The 24462-nt window shown below is 38.5% G+C and overlaps 1 protein-coding gene across 5 annotated transcripts in view; it reads left to right on the top strand.

The window, feature by feature from the left end:
- LOC135277225 (ATP-binding cassette sub-family C member 11-like) overlaps nucleotides 1-24462 on the top strand; it is a 71928-nt gene that overhangs the window by 23194 nt on the left and 24272 nt on the right. For 2 of the 5 annotated variants that reach the window (XM_064383004.1, XM_064383008.1), the window contains exons 2-5: nucleotides 5007-5155; nucleotides 9857-10007; nucleotides 13297-13423; nucleotides 16817-16950. In XM_064383004.1, coding sequence (XP_064239074.1) covers nucleotides 5039-5155; nucleotides 9857-10007; nucleotides 13297-13423; nucleotides 16817-16950 — 529 coding nt within the window. In that variant the 5' untranslated portion in view covers nucleotides 5007-5038. The remainder of the gene's footprint in view (nucleotides 1-5006; nucleotides 5156-9856; nucleotides 10008-13296; nucleotides 13424-16816; nucleotides 16951-24462) is intronic. The other 3 variants (XM_064383007.1, XM_064383009.1, XM_064383006.1) reach the window with 2 other exon arrangements.

Below are 24462 nucleotides of genomic sequence, written 5' to 3'. Positions count from 1 at the left end.
ATCTTTGTTTGTATTCTCTATTGGTCAAGACATCATTCTCATACTTTGCTGTAATTCTTTAGACATAATTTCTTTTAGTTTTTTTAATTTTAGTAAAATACATATAACAGAAAAAGTGCCATTTTTTACCCCTTTTATGCGTACAGTTCAGTAATGTTAAGCACATTCACATTGTTGTACAGGCAATCTGCAGAACTTTTTCATCTTGTTAAAGTGAAGCCGTATACTTATTACACAGCAGTTCCTCATTTCTTTCTCCCTTCCTCAGTCCCTGGCAGTTACCATTCTCTTTTCTGTTTCTATGAGTGACTACTCTATATGCCTCATCTATGTGGATCATACAGTATTTATTTTTTTATAATGGACTGACTTCACATAGTGTTCTCAAAGTTAATCCATGCTGTGGCATTACACGGATTATAAATATTTGAAAGCATATTTATAGTAGCCAATTTGATATTAATAATATTCATATTTGTAATATAAATATAAAAATTTATATTATGAATATTTTAAAAGCATATTTCTAATAGCCGATTTGAAATCTCTGTCTAATAAATCCAACATGTCTTCCTTAGGGATGGTTTCCATTGACTTCTCTTTTTCTTTTTTGACACGGCATCTTGCTCTGTTACCCAGGCTGGAGTGCAGTGGCACACTCATGGCTCATGACAGCCTCGACCTTACCCAGGGTCAAGTGATCCACCCGCTTCAGCCTCCCGAGTAGCTGGGGCTACAGGCACATACCACCCAGGCTGGCTAATTTGTTTGCAGAGACAGGGTTTTGCCACATTGCCCAGGCTGGACTCAAGACTCCTGAGCTCAAGCAATTTGCTCGCCTTGGCCTCCCTGAGTGCTGGGCTTACAGGCATGAGCCATTGAACCCAGCTGACATCTCTTTCTTTTACTGTGTTTACACCATACTTTTTTATGTCTCCTATTTTTTTTTTGTTGAAACTGAATATTTAGAATATTATATTTATATTAAATATAATCTGATATATAATTGAATAATATACCCTTAAGGGGTTTTTGTTTGTGCTGTTGTTGTTGCTATTTGTTTAGTGACTTTCTGGTTTCATCCCGTAAAGTCTGTGTTATTTGTTAATATGTGACCTCTGAAGTTGCTCAGTTTGTTTAGCGGTCAGCTAGTGACGAGAGATTTCCTTAAGTACTTGGACAGTAGCTCTCCCACTCTTTGCCCAAGGGGTTCTTATGTAAGTATTGAAGTGGGCCTTTCACACTTGGGCGGATGGTTTGCAGTTGTACCTTAGCCTTCACTTCCTGCTATTGCAGAGCCTGTGTCTGCCAAAGATGAGCTTCTGGGCCTTCTTGGGTCTGTCCTGGACATACTTAGAACCTGCACGTTCACATGAAATTTTGGATTCCCAGGTGTATGTGAAGGCTTTTCAAAGCCCCTGTGAATATCTCATTTCCCAGTTTTTCCATTTAAGTTTTTGGTCAGCCTCTCGTTAGTCCCAACTAGTATCATTGCCTAGGCAGCTGCAGTGCTAAACAATTGCCACTGGTTGTTTCTGGCAAATGTCCTAAGGATAAAACTGTTCTCACAGAGTGTTCTCTGAGTTAAGTTAATTAAGGATATGGAGCTCTTCCAAGGAACTGCCAGACAGGGACAGTTCTCTGGGGATGGGGCTTTTGAAGGATAGTAATCCTTTTCTACCCGCTACAAGGTTGCTAGGCTACCGGTTTTCACAGCTACTGGCTTATGAGGCTGTTGGTTTTCAAGCTACCATGAACTTGAGAGAAAGGGATGAGTGTAAAGCAAGTTAAAATATCACAAAGCTTGTTCCGTTTACTGTGATTCAGCTGTTTTTCTCGAATAAGCACTCCTCAAATTGTTAGAAGTTAATATGTAGCATTCTGAAAAAGTTGATTTTGACAGTTTTTGCTAGTGCTCTCATTGCTTTTCTGGAGGAGCAGGTTTTCAGTTTCTTACTTTATCATTCTGTAATAGAAGTGCTTCCTCCCATATTTAGTTTTGATTCTGTGACTGAATGATTTCACTGCATGCTTCTGATCCTTGTATTTTGGTTTATCACTTGTTCAGTTGGAATATATCTTCAGGTTACTTGAGTTGAAGATTTGTGTATGAGTTGTATTTTGAATTCCTTTTATATTTGAGAAGGCTTCTTAGTTGTCTGCGCCAGTAGCCTCAATATGTTTTGTTCATATGTGTCATCAGTAAAAAGTTTTGAAAATATATTCCCATATATATTTAAATATAACATGTAGTAATACACACGTAAATAAAATTAGAATGTATTAGGCTCCTAATACATTCCTAACAAAGTATCACAGACTGGGTAGCTTTAAAGACAAAACAGAAATTTATTTTCTCATGGTTTTGGAGGCTAGAAGTCCAAGATCAAGGTGTCTATAGATCTGGCTTCTCCTAAGGCCTTTCTCCTTGGCTTACAGACAACGGACTTGTGGCTGTGTCCTCGGGAGATGATCTGTGTGCATGCATTCCTGTGGGGGGGGAATCTCTTTCTTCCTCTTGTAAGGGTACTAGTTGTATAAGATTAGGGGCCCACTCTTACCTTCATTTAACCTTAATTACCTTATTAAACACCCTGTCTCCAAATGCAGTCTTCACCCTGACTGCATTTGGAGACAGAGTTGGGGAGTTAGGGCTTCTGTCAGTTTTGAGGGGGCACAATTTAGTCCATAACAAAGGTATATACGATAGATACATAATATATATGTACCAGTGTGCTAATATCATGTACTTTATGTAAAACACAATCGATTTTAAAAGATAATTATATTTTCGGTGAAAGCACTGTGTTCTAATTAGATAATTGTTTTTAACTTCATAATATGTCAATCGCAGCTTATTATAGAAACAAAAGTGTCAACTTCGTTATTTTCGTGTGGTTCATACCTTTGCCTATACCCTTTTCAATGATATTTTGCAGGAATCTTTTTAAGCCACTCCTCCCATTTGTAATGTTAGGCACTGTGAGCCCAGAAAATTGGAGACGGTTAATTTAAAAAGTTTATTTTGCCAGGGTTGAGGGTGCGCACCAATGACACAGCCTCAGGAGGTCCTGATTACATGTGCCCAAGGTGGTCAGAGCACAGTTTGATTATATATATTTTAGGGAAACCTGAGACAACCATCACCATATGTAAGGCGAACATTGGTTTGGTTTGGAAAGGTGGGACAACTGGCTGGAGAGGGCTTCCAGGTCACAGGTAGATAAGAGACAAAGGGTTGCATTCCTTTGAGTTTCTGATTAGCCTCTCCAAAGGAGGCAATCAGATAATGCATTTACCACAGTGAGCAAAGGGGTGAGTTTGAATAGAATGGGAGACAGGTTTGCCCTAAGTAGTTCCCAGCTTGACTTTTTCCTTTAGTCTAGTGATTTTGGGGACCCAAGATGTTTTCCTTTGGCAGCACACATGGACTGCAATGTGCTGTAATTACAGTTAAGGCAGATAAGTGAGGGCACCACAGGCGGCCTTTGACATTATGGAACTGGTACTCTTCTCTCAGAATATCTCACATAAATGATATGCATACCAAGTGAAGACATCAATTCCATTTTACATATTAAATATTTACAAGCTAATTTTTTCTGGTATTTGTAAATCAAAAAGATAAATACAAATACTAATATTTTCTACTTCCACTTTGGTGGGGTCATTTTCCACTTTTATAACCATTGGTCTAAATAGATAAACAAATGTCTTCACAAATGGGGTAGTAGGTTCACAACTGTTCATTTTGTTATTATGCATCATATCTTATATATGTTACATATATTAGATGTATTCAAGATTGTAAAATATTTTAAACTAGTGATAATTTTGCTTGAAAATTCTATAGGTGTTATTCTAACGACATCGTCATTTCTGTTGCACAGGAGGAGGAATCTAAAGCTTTTCAATCCATAGTGTCAGGGCCTTCTAGAATATTTTTATTCCTTTAATTATTCCCTATTGTAATTTACTGAGACCTCTTCTTTGGTTATATCAACTAGCTATGAATTGCATCTCTTAATTTCTCCCGTATTTATCCCCTACGTGGCTCTAAAGCCCTTTTTCTTTTGTGTCCCGAACACTTTTCTCAAGTTTGTCTTTATCACTGGTTTAATTTCTGTAGTTGAGGATATAGAGGAAAAGCAAACTCAGTTTCTTCTGCTGCACTCTTATAACACAGAACACTTCTGACCAAATGCGTGGGGTTTTTCTCCACACGCCAAGCAAACAGTTCTTCAGTAGCAGACAACAGCTGGGTGTCCTCTAATTCAATTCTGACACTGTCTACATGGAGGCAGCGTCAGATCCTACAGGTTGAGCACTCAGTCCCACAAGACTGCCTCCCACTTCAGATGCCAGTCGTGAGTTGGCTTCCAGAACGTGTGACCAACCAGTTATAAATTGGAGTTCCCACAAGCCCCTTCTCAGGTTTGCTTATTGCGAGAGCAGCTCTCAGAGCTCAGGGAAACAGTATTTTAAAGAATACAAACAAACAGCACAGGAGCTTCCATCCCAGTGGAGTTGGGGTCCACCAGCCTCCTTGCACCTGGATGTGCTCATATTCACCTTCCTGGAAGCCTCCTGACCTTAGTCCTTTCAGGTTTTTAATGGAGGCCTCATCACATAGGCATGATTGATTAAATCACTGGCCATTGATGATCAACTCAACTCTTAGCCCCTCTGCCCTCCCCAGGGGTTGGGGTGAGGGACTGACAAGTCCTCAGTCCTCTAATAATGCCTTGGTCTTTCCTGTGACCAGCCCCCATCCTGAAACTACAGAGGGACTGCCGGCCACCAGACAGTCACTAGCGTATAAAATGATACTTAACCACTTTGTTGATTCCAAGGATTTTAGGAGTTGCCTGCTAGGAAATAAACAGATGAAAGTTAAATGTATATTTCACAGTATCATAATAGTATTAATTGTGTGTGGCTTTCAGAGCTGATTTTAGTTATGTTATTTTATCTTTGTTTTCTGGTGTGGAAAATTTCAACCACAGCAAAAGCAGAGAAGATAGTATAGTGAAGTATAATGAATCCTATGGAGTCATCACCCAGCTTTAATGTCTTCTTTCATCTATTTCTTCCCATTCTCCCACACCCAGCCTCTGATTATTTTGAAGCAGATTCCAGACATCACCATCTTTTCGTAAGTATTTCAGTGTCTGTCTACAAAAAATAGACACTTTTTAAAAAGCATCATCATACTATATCATACCTAAAGAGGACAGTTACCTAGTCATGTGTAGTGAACTCTGTTGTAGTCTATTCCTGGCTTGCCTCCAGACATCTGTAGTTCTTCTCTTCAGAAATTATTTATTTATTTTTGAGACAGAGTCTTGCTCTGTCACCCAGGCTGGAGTGCAGTGGCCCAGTCTTGGCTCACTGCAACCTCTGCCTCCCGGGTTCAAGTGATTTTCCTGCCTGAGCCTCCCGAGTAGCTGGGACTACAGGTGCACGCCACTACGCCTGACTAATTTTTGTATTTTTGATAGAGATGGGGTTTCACCATATTGGCCAGGCTGGTATCAAACTTCTGACCTTGTGATTCACCCACCTTGGCCTCCCAAAGTGCTGGGATTACAGGTGTGACAGAAATTATTATTGAAGAACGATTCTCAGTGTACATTCCTCCCACGGTTCATCCCACCGTGACTTCACATTCCTAGGAATGTGTCGTATCACAGCTATTTCCATTTCCAGTCATACCTCATAGGTAGGAATTTATAGCCCTAGGATTGATATAGAAAATCTTTTAGTTGGGGAGAGTAAAGGAGAAACAGCCTGAATTATTTTTGAAAGCAGCTCTGGATGTGGGCAGTAGAATCCCTGCTCTGAAGGTAGGGTAAGAAGCAGAGGTTTGATAGCTACAAAGCTCTTAATTGTAATTTTCGTCCTTCCATGGACTCAGCAGTTTGCCTTGGAGCTTCATCTGAGTAGTGATTAGCAGAAATTATTTTCTGCCAGAATACTGATGAGTATTTCTGATGCTGTTTAAATTCTGAATGTCTTTTTATGCTTTGGTAAACCAGAAAGTATCTGAGACAGGTCTCAATCAATTTAGAAGTTTAGTTTGCCAGGGTTCTCCACAGATGATTTTGAGGGCTTCAGTATTTCACGGGGAATGGGCAGATATTGGGGAAAGAGGTAGAAATTTTAAACGGTCTGGGTAGATAAAAGACAAAAGGTATGGGTAAATAAGAAACGGTTGCGTTCTTTTGAGTCTTTGATCAGCCATTCACATGTGAGAGGGGGGCAGAGGAATAGTCACGGATTCATCTAGCTTAGTGAATCTGTATTTCTGTGTAAGATAAAATAAACATAGTGCACAGGAAGCCATCAGGTATGCATTTGTCTCAGGTGAGCAGAGGGATGAGTTTGAGTCCTGTACATGTAAAGATAAAGCTATTAATTTACATTGCTGGGGTAAAATTCAACAGAACTGTTACAGGGTAAAGATCTTGGGGCCCACAAGGAATTTCTAAGTGGGGGAATTGTGAGGGAGGTATGTAGCTTTTTTTGTCTTTGTAGCTATCTTATTTGGGAACAAAATGGGAGGCAGGTTTCCGAGACACAGTTCCCAGCTTGTCTTTTCCCTTTGGCTTAGTGAGTTGGGGGCCCTGAGATTTACTTTCATTTCACATTTTACTAAGGAAAAGAGAAAGGCAGGCAAATTGGGCACAAATTTAGCCTAAATCTGCCTCCTTACATAATAATATCTTACGTTTGGCCTAAAGGTTTCCTCTTACAAAGTAAACTGCCGCCTAACTAGATGTGTAAATAGAGTATTCTTACACTAGTCACAGATTTTCATCAAGTCACAGGAAGTCAGCTGTTCAAACTGTGTTTAAATAAAGCAAACACCAAGGTGTAACCAGTCCCACTGTTTCTGTACATCACTCTCTGTTTTCTGTATGTCACTTTCCTTTTTCTGTCCCTAAATATTACCAGACCATATGCCAGGGTATCTCTGAACCTGTTCTGGTTCTGGGAGCTGCCCAATTTGAGACTCGTTCTTTGCTCAATTAAACTGTTAAATTTAATTTATCTAGAGTTTTTATTTTAATAGGCATCACTGATTTTCTCTCCTTATACTCTAGGTATTTTGTAATACAGGTTTTAAAACCTCCTTTGTAATTCAGAAATGTTTCTTTATTAATTTTCCTACTTTTTAAAAGCTCCAATGTCTTAAAATTTTAAGAAAAAAATTACTTGTTCAGCTCTGACAGCCATTTCTAAAACACATCCAACATATATGAAGTACCTTTGATTAGACCCATTTAGGATAGACTTTTTTCCTTAGCTAGTGTTAAAAAATTATTCATGACGCTTGTTAAAGGTAGCAAGGATTACTTTATTGGGAGACTAGGTATAAGAAACACTGCAATGGGCTTTTGCAGTGGTAGGGAGAATGAGTGGGGAGTCAGTAGAGGGAAAGTTTTTAAGAGGAAACATTGGTGTTATGAGGGACTCTCACTAGAAGGACACAACAAAACTCTTGCTGAAGAGAGGCCGGGGTGAAAAGACACTGGGTTGGGAGTGAGAACAGATTGAAAGGGTGTGGGACATTTTCACTAACCTGACTAAGCAGGATTCGTGCTCAAATTGGGTTCTACAAAGACAGAGGAAAGGCTCACGGCCTAGTTGAGCAGAAGACTCGAAAGAGCCTGACTCAAGTTTGGGTCAAAAGGGGAGCGTCTTTGTCATTAGATAATAGTTTTAACTAAGATTACCACATTTTCCACGTATAGAGAGTTTGTTTGTTTGAGATGGTATTTTGCTCTGTCACGCAAGCTGGAGTGCGGTGGCGTGATCTCAGCTCACTGCAACCTCCACCTCCAAGATTCAGGCAATTCTCATGCCCCAGCCTCCCGAGTAGCTGGAACTACAGGTGCGTGCCACCACACCTGGCTAATTTTTATTTATTTTTTGGTAGAGATGAAGTTTCACCATGTTGGCTAGGCTAGTCTCAAATGCCTGACCTCAACTGATCTGCCCACCTCAGCCTCCCAAAATGGTGAGATTACAGGCATGAGCCACCACATCTGGCCTGTAAACAGTTTTCAGATAATTTGTAGACAATAAGACCACTGTTAACCAATTTGATACTGAACATAATTAGTTTTCTTTAATTACTTGAAAGTACTTGTTTTTTAGTGACATTAAACATTGTTAAGTCTGGTGAAAATGTGAAATTAGAGCTTTCTGGGAATTGTATTCTGGGAGTTTCCAGTAACAATTAATGTTTAACAAAATTCAAAATTTTGTATGAGGCCTAGAATTAAGACTAACTTGGGGTTGGGTATGGTAATCTGAGCACTTTCAGAGGCCAAGGTGGGTGGTTTGCTTGAGGTGAGGAGTTTGAGACCAGCCTGACCAACATGGTGAAACCCCATCTCTACTAAAAATACAAAAATTAGCCAGGCGTGGTGGTGCGCACCTGTAATCCCAGCTACTCAGGAGGCAAAGATTGCAGTGAGCTGAGATCATGCCACTTGCACTCCAACTTGTGTGACAAAATGATACTTTCTCAAAAAAACAAAACTAGGGGTAGTTTTGAAAATAAATAAAACTTCAGAAAGAATCAGAAGGTAGGAAAAACTGCTTATGTAGTTAAATTGTGGCTGGTGAGTACATTAGTCATTTTATTGCCTTTTTGAATATGTATGGCAACCCTGTTTATATTAATTGGGCCTAAGTGAAAGTGTTAATATGTTTAAGGTTTGGAACATGTAGAAGCTATTGGTGCCTTACTAAAGTCCTACACAGGCCCCTTAGCAATAAGTGCCTGTGACTCGAAGCTCTTTAACGTATGGTTGCACATTTTAAGACTCCAAGTTGACTGGTAAATTATCTGATGTATCTAATTCAAATATTTCTAAGAGCTGTTGTTGGGTGCAGTGGCTCATGCTTGTAATCCCAGCACTTTGGGAGGCCAAGGCAGGTGGATCGCTTGAGGCCAGGAGTTCAAGACCACCCTTGCCAGCATGATGAAACCCCATCTCTACTAAAAATACAAAAGTGAGCCGGGCATGGTGGTGCACACCTGTAGTCCCAGCTACTCGAGGCTGAGGCAGGAGAATCACTGGAACCCAGGAGGCAGAGGCTGCAGTGACGGCACTCTAGTGAGACTCTGTTCTTTTTTTTTTTTTTTTTTTTTTTTAAAAGAGCTATTGATGTTTTGCTTATTATAAGTGGCAGTGTTTTTGCATTAAGCCATTTTTAAATAGTGATGCTTTTTTTTTTTTCTCTATCAGAATATAGTACCATAGTAATTTTTATTGTAATTTAACTCATAGTAAAGTTTACTCTTATTTGGAATTCTCCTTTTGGTTAAATAATTTATACCAGACTTTCTGAAACTGTTTGAGAAGGATTATATGGGTTATTATTTTACTGGTTATCTGAGAATTTCAAAAGACTTTACACATTTACTTTATATTCCCATAGCAGTTTAGATAGGGTGTGTTCCCAAGATGGAAACTGGTTCTGCAGGACTGGAGACTTAGGATGGCCACACAGTGAATCATTAATAAACAGATTTTCGAATAAAGCTTGAAAGTAATTTCTTGATAATCAACACAATGCAAGAGAAAAAAAAGTAATTTCTGTTGCTTTGTGCTATTATATTTTCAGAAATGTTGACGCTGAACATGTTTTATTTTTTAAAATTATGTAGAATGTAGAGAATACCAAGAATAATGCTCAGATGTTAGTTTTATCTGTTTTTTAAACTAACTATTCTGAGCAGAAATATCAACCTTGCCAGTACATCATGTGTGTTTTCACTTATATGCAGCCTTCTGTTGGAACTACTAAATTTTTAAAAATGTGTTTTGTTCTCCCCTAGGTGTTGGATCCTGAACAAAACCATAACTTCACCGATCATTATCTAAATGTGGCCTTTGACCTTTCTCAAGTTCTTTTTATAGCTACCGCCAACACCACTGCCACCATTCCAGCTGCCTTGTTGGACAGAATGGAGATCATTCAGGTTCCAGGTACTTGAATCTTCAGTGAAATCATTATTTGATATATCTTGCCTTTCTGACCATAACCCTTTAAAATTAGTCATGCTGTGGAGCGTTGACTAAGGAAGTTCCTTTGCCAACATACAATCTGCAGAAGTTCTGAGGAATGTATATAAATCAGCTTTTGTGTAGCTTCAGAATCTGGAAGAGCAAAATAACGAACGTTGACAACAACAATTTCACATTTAATTTAGCATTAAAGAATGATAATTTTATGACAAATAAGACATTCTTCTTTAAAGTAATTTCTAAAATTACAGGCCGGGTGTGGTGGCTAACGCTTGTAATCCCCGAGGCGGGCAGATCACTTGAGGTCAGGAGTTCGAGACCAGCCTGGCCAACGTGGGGAAACCCATCTCTACTAAAAATACAAAAATTAGCCAGTCATGGTGGTGTGCACCTGTAGTCCCAGCTACTCAGGAGGCTGAGGCAGGAGAATCCCTTTTACCTGGGAGGCAGAGGTTGCAGTGAGCTGAGATCACATCACTGCTCTCCAGCCTGGGTGACAGAGTAAGACTCAAAAAAAAAAAACAATAACTGAACTTTCTCATAAAATCTGGCTTCACTTTTATATTAAAATACATAACTTTTAAATTCCTCTTGAATCTATCAAATAGTTACATTTTTTTAATGTCTTCTTCAGTTACTGGAATGTGTGAAATGTATTCCTTCAGTTACTAAAACTAGATTTTAAACTACAGCATTTTCACTTTATTTTAATTGTGCAGAATTGTTTTTCCCTGGAAGAGATCAAATATCTGGGGGGGGGAGTTTTTTGAATGTAGAGTAAAATCTAAATGTCTTTATTTATTTATTTATTTATTTATTTATTTATTTATTTATTTATTTAGAGACAGAGTCTAGCTCTGTTGCCCAGGCTGGAGTACCGTGGTACGATCTTGGCTGACTGCAACTTTTCCTACCTGGTTCAAGGGATTCTCGTGTGTCAGCCTCCCAAGTAGCTGAGATTACAGGCGCCTGTGACCACACCCAGCTAATTTTCGTACTTTTAGTAGAAACAAGATTTCACCATGTTGGCCAGACTGGTCTTGAACTCCTGGCCTCAAGTGATCTGCCTGCCTTGGCCTCCAAAAGTGCTGGGATTATAGACGTGCGCCATGGTGTCCAGCCTAAATACCTTTTCTTATTTCCACGTGTCCAGCCTAAATGTCTTTTTTTATTTTTTTGAGATGGAGTCTCACTCTGTCACCCAGGCTGGAGTGCAGTAGCACAGTCTTGGCTCACTGCAACCTCTGTGCCTTCTGAGTTCAACTGATTCTCGTGCCTTAGCCTCCTGAGTAGCTGGGACTCACTTGGTGCACACCATCACACCTGGCTAATTTTTGCATTTTTAGTAGAGACGGGGTTTCGCCATGTTGGCCAGGCTGGTCTCGAACTCCTGACCTTAGGTGATTCATCTGCCTTGCCCTCCCAGAGTGCTAGGATTACAGGCATGAGCCACCACACCCAGCCCTAAATCTCTTTAAGATTCTAAATGTAATCTAAATGAATTTTTCATGTTAATCTCAAATACATTTTTACAGCTAAGTGAATTATAGTTGGATTTCTTAATTATCTGCTAGCATTTCAGGTTCCTATATTTAGTTTTGAAATATGGTAGAGTAAAAAGTTAATTGTGAATACTTAAAGTCTAAAGTAAATAGGTAATGAGACTAAATTCCCTGGAAACTCCAAGTTATCGCAGAAAATCCATTAGATATACTAAAGTAAAGTGAAAGAATCAGGACAGCTGCTGCAGAGGAGAACATATAATGCCACCTTCTTCCGCTGGCAGATTCAGCTGTCCAATCTTCTAGCTTTCCTGGTGTTTACTAACCTCCTCTTTCCATTCAAAAAGTGCCTTATCAATTCATATTTTTGATTTTTGCTTGTTAAATGGAAAGGGACATTAGATCGAATTTTGTCTTACAGGATTTAAAGACAAAGAAAATCTGTACTGATTCAGGCTATTATATAAGAACATAAAGTCTTTTAAATATGCTATATATATATAAAAATACATATATATACACATATACAAATACATATACACACACGTATATATACCATCATGTGGAGGGAAAAACCTTTTATAGGGACATCTTAGGTTTTCTCTTTTTGCTACAATTTATTTTATAGTCATAGTTCTGGAAACAGTATCTTTAGAGCCCTTCCCTTGGAAACTCACTGCTTATTTAATTGAAGGGTGTGTGTGTGTGTGTGTGTGTGTGTGTGTGTGTGTGTGTGTGTTTCAAGTATAGATCAAATTATGCTAAAAAGATGCATTTATTTTTCTATTTGAAATCTCAGAGGGTTTGAGGACAAAGAGATAATTGTCTCTTAAGGTTTGAGGTTTTTTCCTCTTCTTTGGGAGATATATCATTTAATCAGAAGACTTTCAAACACTGTGCCTAGTAAATGCTTGTTTTGTTTGTGAAAAAGTCGGAAATGTTAAAAATTATTGATTTAGATTAAATTTCTTTTTCTTCCTTTGTTTTTTTTTTTTTTTTTTTTTTGAGACTGAGGCTCTGTTGCCCTGACAGAGGCTGGAGTGCAGTGGCATGATCTCAGCTCAGTGCAACCTCCACCTCCCCACTGAAGCTATTCTTGTGCCTCAGCCTCCAGAGTAACTAGGACTATAGGTGTGCACAACCACATCCAGCTAATTTTTTGCATTTTTAGTAGAGACAGGGTTTTGCCATGTTGCCCAGACTTGTCTCAAATTCCTAAGCTCAAGTGATCCACCCGCCTCAGCCTCCCAAAGTGCTAGGATTACAGGCGTGAGCCAACGTGCCTGGCCAGAATAAATGTATTTATTGTAATTATAGTCTCATTTGAAATAATACTTAAATTTGTTCTAAACTGAGATCTATTTAATCTACATTTGAGTCATTCAAAAAGGATAGCATTGGCCGGGCTCAGTTGCTCATGCCTGTAATCTCAGCACTTTTGGGAGTCTGAGGCTGGTGGATCACTTGAGGCCAGGAGTTTGAGACCAGCCTGGCCAACATGGCAAAACCCTGTCTTACTGAAAGTACAAAAATCAGCCAGGCATGGTTGTGTATGCCTGTCATCCCAGCTACTTGGGAGGCTGAGGCAGGAGAATCGCTTGAACCCACCAGGTGTAAGTTGCAGTGAGCTGAGATTTCGCCACTGCACTCCAGCCTGGGTGACAGAGCAAGACTCTGTCTCAAAAAAAAAAGCATGGCATGATGGGAGCCATGTGAATAATTGCGAAACAAGATCTCTTCTTTTCCAGGGTATACACAGGAGGAGAAGATAGAGATTGCCCATAGGCACTTGATCCCAAAGCAGCTGGAACAACATGGGCTGACTCCTCAACAGATTCAGATCCCTCAGGTCACCACTCTTGACATCATCACTAGGTTAGTTAGCCATCCTGAGGCTTCATTAACTCCAGGCACATTTTGGGTATTTAGTGAGTTACCAAACCTAGGACAGAGAGTATCAATATTTGAGTTTTTCATCTTTTGAGGTATTTCACAATCTCCTGAAAAGGAGATTATATTACTGGCATCCCATAGCATCTATTTCTCTTTCTTCACCAACTTCCAGCAGGCATCATATAACTATTGATTTACACCGTTCTCTATACTAGGCAGAAGTTTACAGAGAAACCATTTGGAATAGGTACAGCTAAAGCTGTAACAATTTATAGGAATTTTATGCTTTGTCACAATAGCAGTATAAGGGGTTAATTTGATAATTTAAAAACCAAAATACATGGCAAATATAGAGATACTTTTTATGCCCAGGATCTTGAATGTTGTTGAATTATCTTAAGAGGTGATATGCTACTTTCAGATATCTGATATAAGTTACTCTGTTTTCTTTTCTTCTCTTTGGCTGAGAGATTTTTAAAGTCCTTGGAATTTTGATCTTCAGAACTAACAGTGGAACAATAGAGAAGGTACCTTCCCAAGTTTAGTACCAAATGCTTAAGTCTGTAGCAAGCAGTGAGTAACTTATCTGAATAGAGCATTGCTTAGTCTAATTTATAGATTCCCTGTTTGAATGGAAAATATACTCTGTTGAGAATTTATATCCACCACAGCCTCTTACAGTTTTCCTGGCTCGGTATTACAGATCCATTGCATCATCCAGCAAGTGGTGTCAGGCTGCCAGGCTCTCCTCATGCGGTCCTTTTCTAGTACCTACTGTTTTTAAGAGATGTGAAGTATCCCTCTATTTTGAACTTTACTTAGAGTTTGGCCATACTGCCTTTTGATCTATGCCTTCTCATGGATCTACTTGGATTTATATACAAAACAGTAAGACTACGTCTTACCTGAGGGTTCCTTTTCTTAGTTTGTTTTGTGATTTGCTGTGTGGATAATACCAGGAGAAATAAATTAGGTGATTTATATGCCTGAGTCTTCCAACAATGTCATTATTCCAGATAACACCCATGATGCCTTTGGGTAACATTCAATAAGTCATTTAACCTTTTTGATAGCTGCCCCGTCTGTAAAATAAGAGGGATGGAGAAAAATCCAGAGCTTATCTGAATAATAATGATTCTGAAGAGGGATCATTATTTGCATTTCCCAATTGTTGCCTGGAGAACTATTTCTTTTTTATATATACTTGTTAACTTAGAATATCAGATCTTTAAAGCTGTGGGCATAAGGAAATCTCTGAGCAGTTTTGTTAGTTTTGATATTGTTTTTAAAAACAACACAAATATCTACTACTCCATTTACCAAACTTAGGATATAGAGTATCAGTATTTGAGTTTTTCATCTTTTGAGATATGTCACACTCCTAGACCCTAATGTTCTAGTCTTTCTTATCTCCAACTATAACTCACCTACTTGAATACTTCCAGTCCCAGTATCCTTAATGCTAGCTAATAACTACCTCTTCGTGAGTAATTCTAATTGTTACAAAGATATTCTTTTTTTTTTTTTTTTTTTTTTTTTTAAGACAGGTTTTCACACTGTTGCTCAGGCTGGAGTGCAGTGGCATGATCTTGGCTTACTGAAACCTCCGCCTCCCAGGCTCAAGCAGTCTTCCCACCTCAGCCCCTAAGTAGCTGGGACCACAGGCACGAGCTGGGCGTGGTGGCGTGCGCCTGTAATCCCAGCTACTCAGGAGGCTGAGGCACGAGAATCGCTTGAACCAGGGAGGTGGAATTTGCAGTGAGCCAAGATCTTGTCACTGCACTCCAACCTGCTCTGTCTCCGATGGTGACAGAGCAAGACTCCATCTCAAAAAAAAAAGTTTAATTTTTTTAGTAGAGATGGGGGTCTCACCATTTGGCCAGGCTGGTCTGGAACTCCTGAGCTCAAGTGATAATTGTTACAAAGCTATCTTTCTGTTCACTTTCTATAATTTTCTTCTTTCCTGCCTTTATAGGAACACCTGGAATCTAAGTGTAATTCCTTCTTGTACAGCCCTTCTGACATTAAAATAAAATACTATCAGTTCTTCACGCTAAATGTTGTCTTCTTCAAGCTAACCATTCCTATCCTCTGTACCATTCCTGTTGATGTAGTTTCAAGAATTCTTACCTTCCTGATTAGTCTTCTTCTGAAAGAATCCTGTATGTCAATGTGCCTTTTAAAGTTAAACACTCAGAATTGAACACAGTGTTTCAGATAGAGTCTAAACAGTTCCTGGTATAGGAAGACCATGCTTTTCTTATTCTGACTATGTTGTTTTATGATTCTATCTCTAGATTCTTAGCTTTTTGAAGATGATTCTCTTCCCTTTTTCATTGAATTTCACTAAGCTTGGCACATCCCATTTTGTATTTATACAGTTGAGTTTTTTAAAGCTGAAATGTAGAAGTTTTTGAGATGCCTCCCTGTTTTCTTCCTATTGAAATTATATGTAGTTGCATAATATAAACTTTATATCTTTCTATACCTTTGACTGAAATGAGTTTTAGAGTGTTTAGCTTAGAGTTTTTTATCTGTCTTTTTCTCAGAACTTTTAAAATCTGCTTTCCTAAAGTCTACGGTGTATGTCTGACTTAATCAAATGTATGGCTCAGTCAGATCCAATTCTTCAGATGAAACTGCATTCTCCACCTGATCCTGTCTGTCCAGATCCATTCAAAGCTGAGTGGCCAAAAATGGTTATACTATATAATGGCCTGTGGAATGACTTAATGGAGTTTGATTCGAATGTGCATGTTTTTAAAGCATCTCTGCTTAACCACACGTAGAGTCTTTTTCACAGAGTCACAGTGCTTTCATCAGTTAGCCACCTTCTTCCTTCAGAAATCTTCACAGTGAAAATACACTGAAGAAAGGTGATTAGCAAAGTGCCTAGTGAAAACCAGATTTCTGTCTTAGAGTTGTTTTTGTTTTAGTTCCACAAAGAGCACAATTTCTCTGATTCTTTCAGCAATATTTCAAGTACCATAAATTGATCTAGAATTTTCCTAAATTGACAAATTTTGTTTAAGAAGACTCTTCAACAAATTACCAAGGAGTAAATGGTTGTTTATATGCTGCCAAATTTACTTTGGTAATGTAAATTGAACTTAGAACTAGGGTTCATTTTTAAGCATAGGGTTATAATTCAAGATAATCTGTATAAAGGAAATAGTAGTAGCTGAAAATCCATCTAAGTGTTGAAGAAAGAACAATAATGAGGAGTTTTAACTGTGGAGAAGTTAGTACTCAAGAAAGGGTAATGAACATTTAAATATATGCTGTTTCTTTAGCAAAAATGTTAATAACATTACTTCTGTCTATTTTTTTTAGGTGGTGTATGGCCAAAAATAAAATATATTTCTTTGATGACAGGTATACCAGAGAGGCAGGGGTTCGTTCTCTGGACAGAAAACTTGGGGCCATTTGCCGAGCTGTGGCCGTGAAGGTGGCAGAAGGACAGCCTAAGGAGGCCAAGTTGGAACGTTCTGATGTGGCTGAGAGAGAAGGTTGGTGACCTTGTTCTGGCGTTCTCAAGCTTAGTGGCTAGGAGTGAGTGACAGAAGAAGGTTGGATATGGAGGGGAAGGCATTGGGTAGTCCTTGGAGCAGTGGCACACATTACTCCACTGTTAAATGCGTCCAGTAAGTAATACTTTAATATTTCAATATATTTCATCAAGAGGATTGTCTTTTACAATTAGCACATGGTTTTAACTGGAAGAATAATAAGAATGCTTTGAGGATACAGTAGGTATATTAGGTTTCTCTAGAGGGACAAGACTCATAGGATAGATGTGTATATGAAGAGGAGTTTAAGAAGTATTGACTCACACGATCTTATGGTCAAGTCCCACAATAGGCCACCTGCGGGCTGAGGAGCAAGGAAGCCAGTCCGAGTCCCAAAACCTCAAAAATAGGGAAGCCGACAGTGTAACCTTCAGTCTGTGGCTAAAGCCCCAAGAGCCCCTGGAAAACCACTGGTGTATGTTCAAGAGTCCAAAAGTTGAAGAACTTGGAGTGTAATATTCGAGGGCAAAAAGCATCCAGCACGGGAGAAAGCTGAAGGCCAGAAGACTCAAGTCTCATCCTTCCACCTTCTTTAGTCTGTTTTACCCAGTCATGCTGGAAGCTGAGTAGATGGTACCCACCCATATTGAGGGTAGGTCTTCCTCTCCCAGTCCACTGACTCAATTGTTAAACTCCTTTGACAGTATCCTCACAGTCACACACCAGAACAATACTTTGCATCCTTCAATCCAATCAGGTTGACACTCAATATTCACCATCACAGTAACTTTCTCTAGATGTATAATGATGGTGTACATTATGTATGGGTTCTGGTGTTATCTTATTTCTTTCTGACCCAGACAGTTTTTTAGTAGAGACAGGGTTTCGCCTTGTTGACCTCAGGTGAGCCACTCTCCTCAGCCTCCCAGAGTGCTGGGATTACAGGCGTAAGCCAATGCACCTGGCTTTATTTTTATTTTTATTTTTATTTTTACTCTGCCTTAGGAGAATCCGGAAAACTTTTGCCTTTTGTCCCACTCTTCACCCGTGCTTTCGGGGCTACCTTGAATTCCTTAGCTTTTGTAGACTTTTATGGCTTAACATCAACTGATTGTTCTCTACCTCTAGCCCCACAGACGTTGAGGTTTCTGCTTTCTCTGGCCTGTTAAGTGTTTGTTACTTTTTGTCCATATACTTTTTGTTTTCCAAAATTTTGTCAGCATCTCTTATCAGCTGTTGTCTTCTTTCTCATTGTTTTTGTTCTTGTGGGTTTATATATATTTTACTTCTTGTCATTTTAATACAATTTGTCATTTAATACCGGAATTATAGAGATAAACATATGTTCAGACTACCATTTATAGGAATTTGAATTTTAAAAAAATGTTCTAGGTGAGGGAGTACCTATCAAGGGTGGAAATCACTGGTGTAGATGACAATGACAGTCAAGAACTGAGGTCTATAAAAGTTAAGACCTAGATCTAGATGCTCCTGAATTTCCCTTTTATTCTTACACTTCCTTTGTGCTGTGGTCTCAAGCAACTGAGCCTATATGTTTTTGTTCTTGTCTGTGATGTAACAGAAGGTAGAGGATGAAGTGAGTTTATTAGATAAAACATTTTGAAAATTGCCTTTAAGATTTAGACGATGTATTTTAGAACTTAGAATAATACACTCAGAGGAATTCAGTGTCAAGCGAAACTTTTGCATAATTATACATTGCTTAATGTTTATACATATATCCATTAGAATATTTCTAACAATATCTTTGATTATACTAGCTATTTTTAAATAACCCACAAATACTCAAGGAATTGTTCAGTTGGTGAACTGTGTGAGAACTACGGTTTTTCATGGAATATTTATTTGTGTGGTTTTTTAAATATGTAATCACAGAACATCTTCTAAATGATAATATAATTAAGCAGATTTGCTTAGTTAAGATATTAGCAAGAGCATTCCAGATGAATAATTAGAATAAATGCTTGTCTCTTGGAGATGACTCTGGGTGTAGTCTTTACTAGAGGCACAGGTATGGACTCTAGTTGGCTCTTACCTCACGAGATACCCTTAAGTAAGCAACAACCATTCTCTAGCCCTTAGTAGAATAATTATTAGGTGTCCTGAATTGGTGTTTATGACCTCAACCAAACCAAAAAATAATTTCTACAAAAGAGTCTGTGTTAAGTTTTCATAGCGCAAAGTTCAAATGGAGCTTAGTAATGAAAAGTTTCTCATTAAGAAATAAATTTAAAATTAGAGTATAAAACAAAACAGTTGTTTTAGAAACTTCAAGTAATACAGTGTGGGAGTTATTTTTAATGTTAAAAATAAAGCTTTCCTAATTCAAGCACGAGAGACAGAATAATAATAATAATAATAAGGCGGAACTTGGAGTTACTGCCAAGAAGAAAAGTAAGTTTGGGCCACCAGCTTCGAAACAGGCAGAAACCTCCAGTGTATCGAGCTTTCTGGAATAGGCCCAGAAGCACTGGTCTGTGAACAGTTGTCTTTGTATTTGTGGAGTCTTAACTGGCAGTTAAAGAGACTAAATAATAGCCGGGAGTTGAAAAAGCAGGTGAGATTTAGAGTTGATCAATCTGTGTTAGATGAGGAACATTTATGGTTTCAATCACTTACCTATAAAGTATGAGAATTGTTTCTTTAAAAGAATGCTCCTTCTGTTTTTCTGCATGTTATTAGTATTTTCTGAATTGCCCTTTTCCTTTCTAGGGTATTTGTTAGGTTGAGGAATTAGTTTTATTCTGCTTTTTGCCTACCTTTTGCCAAGAAAGACACAAATGTTCCATGTATTTAATTTTTCATACTTGGGTGTTTCTAAACAGGCTAAATGTTCATGTGTTTAAGTAGCCATGTATCATATATGTTCAATTTATATCTAGCAAGATTTTTTCTTGAAAATTATCTTAAGCAAAGAAGGATTCATATTATAATCAGTCCTTATAAAGTTTCTCATAATACATAGCATTCTCAATTACTTTATTCTTAAAGAATATAGTATTTATTAGAGGAAGTTACATCAAACAGAAATAACCTTGGTACATATTAGTTTCTGATTATTCTCATAGAAGTCACCTGAAAAATTGGTTTAAAAGAAGAGAAAATTAATACAGATTTAACAGTTATTCATGAAACATGTAGATGTTGTTATTTCATTTTGTTGTGCTGTAAAGGAGTACTTGAGGCTGGGTAATTTATAAAGAAAAGAGGTTTTTGGCTCAGAGTTCTGCAGGCTGTATGAGAGGCACAGTGCCAGCATCTGCTTCTGGTGAGGCCTTAAGAAGTTTACAATCATGATGGAAGACAAAGGGGAGAGCAGGCATGTCACATGGCGAGAGAGGGATCAAGAGAGAAAGGAAAAAGAGCCAGGCACCTTTTAACAACCAGCTGTCACATGAACTCATTACCTTGGGGAAGGCACCAAACCATTTATCAGGGATCTGCCCCTGTGACCCAAACACTTCCCTCTAACATTGGGATACAAAGCTATATTAATCAAAAAAGCACGGTACTGGTATAAAAATAGACACATAGATGAATAGGACAGAATGCAGAAACTGGAAATAAAAATCTACAGCCAACCGATCTTTGACAAAGTAGACCAAAATGTACACTGGGAAAGGAAAACCGATTCAATAAATAGTGCTGAGAAAATTGAATAGCCATATGCAGAAAGAATGAAACTGAACCACTCTCTCTTATTTTATAAAAACCAACTCAAGAGACCAGGTGGGGTCGCTCACACGTGTAATCCCAGCACTTTGGGAGGCCGAGGTGGGCAGATCACTTGAGGTCAGGAGTTTGAGACCAGCCTGGCCAATATGGTGAAACCCCTTCTCTACTAAAAATATGGAAATTATCTGGACGTGGTGGCGCATGCCTGTAATAGGAAAATCACTTGAACCCAGGAGGTGGAAGTTGCAGTGAGCCGCGATCACCCTATGGCACTCCAGCCTGGGCATTGCACTGAGACTCTGTCTCAAAAAAAAAAAAAAAAAAAAAAAAAATCAACTCAAGAGAGATCGAAGATTTAAATGTAAAATCTAAAACTAAAACACACTGGAAGAAAATCTAGAAAAATATTCTTCTGAACATTGCCCTAGACAAAGAATTCGTGACGAAGACCTCAAAAACAAATGCAAGAAAACCAAAAGTAGACAAATAAGACTTAATTAAACTAAAAAACTTTTGAACAGCAAAAGAAATAATCAACAGAGTAAACAGACAACTTGCAGAATGAGCAAAAATGTTTGCAGATTACATATCCAGGAGACCAGTATCCAGAATCTACAAGGAACTGAAACAACTCAACAACAACAGCAAAATACAAAAAGTAACCCCATTAAAAAGTAGACAAAGTACGTGAAAGACATTTTTCAAACGAAGACATACAAATGGTCAGGAAGCATATGAGAAAAATGCTCAACATCACTAATCATCAGAGAAATGAAAAATCCACAACGAGATATCATATTACACCAGTCAAAAGGGCTATTTTTAGAAAGTCAGAAAAATAACAGATGTTGGTGAGGATTTGGAGAAAAGAGGGTGCTTATATAGTTTTGGGAGAAGTGTAAAGTAGTACTACCTCTATAGAAAACAGTATGGAGTGTGTGCCTGTAAACATAGAGTGTGGAATAGTTAATAGACGTAAGCATGAGCTACCATGCCCAGCCTCAAAAAATTTAATTTCCCTCTTCTTTGTTTTGCCCCCTGAGATGGAGCCTTGCTTGGTCACTTGGGCTGGAATGCAGTGGCATGATCTTGGTCCACTGCAACCTCTGCCTCCCGGGTTTAAGCGATTCTCCTGCCTCAGCCTCCGAGTAACTGGGATTACAGTCCACCACTGCACCTGGCTAAATTTTGTATTTTTAGTAGAGATGGGGTTTTACCATGTTGGCCAGGCTGGTATCACACTCCTGACCTCAGGTGATCCGTTCACCTTGGCCTCGCAAAGTGCTGGGATTACAGGAGTGAGCTACTGCGCCTGGCCTAATTTCCCTCTCAATTTTGTCATTGACCCAAAAGTTGTCCAGGAGCGTGTTTAATTTACATGTATTTGTATATTTTTGAGAGTTCCTCTTCAAATTGATTTTTAGTTTTATTCTGTTGTGTGAAGATACTTGATATGATTTTGATATATTTTTTAATTTGTTGAGACTTGTTTTATGGCCTAATGTTTGGTCTGTCTTGGAGAATGTCCCATGTGCTAATGAGAAGAATGTATCTTTTGTGGTTGTTGGGTAGAATGTTCTGTAAATGTCTGTTAGGTCCATTTTGTTTTAGGTTCGGTGTTTCATTGTTGACTTTCTGTCTGTCTCCGTGATCTATTAGTGCTCTCAGTGGGGTGTTGAAGTCCCACGTTATTATTGTATTGCTATCTGTCTCTTTTCTTAGGTCTAATAGTGTTTGTTTTATTAATCCAGTGCTCCAGTTTTGGGTGCCTGTATATTATATACCTAGGATTATTATTTCTTCTTGTTCAGTTGATAGCTGTGTCATTATATACTGACCTTTTTTAAAAAAAACTATTGTTGATTTAAAGTCTGTTTTATCTAATATAAGTATAGCTACTCCTGCTTGCTTTTGGTTTACTTTTACATGGAAAATTCCACCCCTCACCACTTTACCTTCAGTCTATGTGTCTTTAACAGTAAGGCAGATTTCTTGTAAGCGGCATATCATTGTTGTTGTTGTTTGGTCCGTTGCACCAATTTATATCTTTGAAGTGATGCATTCAAGCTTCATACTGATGCCTGAGGTTTGTTCCAGTCATAATGTTAATTGCTATCTAATTGCTTTGTAGATTCTTTATTTATTGAGCAAGAGTCTTGCTCTGACACCCAGGCTGGAGTGCAGCAGCACAATCTGGGCTCACTTCAACCTCCACCTCTCAAGTTCCAGCGATTCCCATGCCTCAGGCTCCCGAGTAGCTGAGATTACAGGTGCATGCCACCACACCTAGCTAATTTTTGTATATGTAGTAGAGACAGGATTTTGCCATGTTGGCCAGGCTGGTCTCGAACTCCTGACCTCAGGTGATCTGCCTGCCTCGGCCTTCCAAAGTGCCGGCATTACAAGTATGAGCTACAACTGGCCAGCTTTGTAGATTCTTTGTTTTTTGTTCCCACTTTGTGATTTTCTGGAGTTCTGTCATGTTGCACTTTGATTAATTTCTTTTCCTTTTTTGTATAATTGTTTTATAAAACTTGTGAGTTTCATGTGTTTTTAATGAAAGAATACCAACCTTTTGTTCCCATGTTTAGAACTTCCTTAAGCATTTCTCATAGGACCACTCTAGTGGTGATGAATTCCCTCATTTGCTTGTCTGGGAAACACTATTTTTCCTTCATTTGTGAAGCTTACACTAGCAGGATACAAAATTAGAGTTTGACCATTTTCTTTAAGCACTTTGAAGATAGAATCCCAGTCTCTTCTGGCTTCTAAAGTTTCTGCTGAGAATTCCACTGTTAGTTTGATGTCGTTTCTTGCCTGTGTAAGTGACTAGACACTTTTATTGTATTTAGGGATTTTTCCTTCACATTGACCTCAGACAGCCTGATGACTAGATGCTATGGTGAGATTCTTCTTGCAATGAATTTGGCTGGAGTTTGTTGAGCCTTTTGTGTCTGGATGTCTAGATCACTTGCTAGACTAGGGAAGGCTTCCTGAATTATTTTCTCAAATAGGTTTTCTGAATTTTTTGCTTTTTTTCTCCCCTGGGAATAACTATGATTTCGTAGTTTCCGAGGTCTTATGTAATGTCTTTCTTCTCAAAAGCTCTTCTCATTTTTTAAAATTCTTTTTACTTTTTGTCTGACTGGATTAATTCAAAAGACCTAACTTAAAATTCTGAGGTACTTTCTTCTGCCTGGTCTAGTCTGTTGTTGAAGTTTTCAAATGAATTTTATAATTCCTTCAATGAACTTTTTATTTATAGAAATTCTGTTTGGTTTTCTTTTTAAAATGTCTATCTCTTTGGTAAATATCTCATTTATATCCTGAATTGACTTTCTGACTTATTTGTACTAGTGTTCAGATTTTTCTTGTATCTGGTTGAACTTCTTTTCTTTTCTTTTCTTTTTTTTTGAGACAGAGTTTCGCTCTCATTACCCAGGCTAGAATGCAATGGCGCGATCTCGGCTCACTGCAACCTCCGCCTCCTGGGTTCAGGCTATTCTCCTGCCTCAGCCTCCTGAGTAGCTGGGATTACAGGCACGCGCCACCATGCCCAGCTCATTTTTTTTTTGTATTTTTAGTAGAGATGGGGTTTCACCATGTTGACCAGAATGGTCTCGATCTCTTGAGCTTAAGTGGTTCGCCCGCCTTAGCCTCCAAGACGGCTGGATTACAGATCACTCCTTGCTGAATAGTATGATTTTGAACAGTGAATTTTTTGTTATGTAAATTATATATGAGAAACTAATTTTTAAGAAGTAAATCACTGATTTCCTCATGGAGACCATTCACTGCCCTCATCTTCCCTTCCCC

This window comes from Aotus nancymaae, unplaced genomic scaffold (genome assembly GCF_030222135.1).
Source record: "Aotus nancymaae isolate 86718 unplaced genomic scaffold, 86718_ANA_hifiasm-v0.15.2.pri h1tg000030l, whole genome shotgun sequence".
NCBI classification, from domain to species: Eukaryota; Metazoa; Chordata; class Mammalia; order Primates; family Aotidae; genus Aotus; species Aotus nancymaae.
Note: the sequence above shows the minus strand (reverse complement) of the source record. Positions and strands in the feature narration are given on the sequence as shown.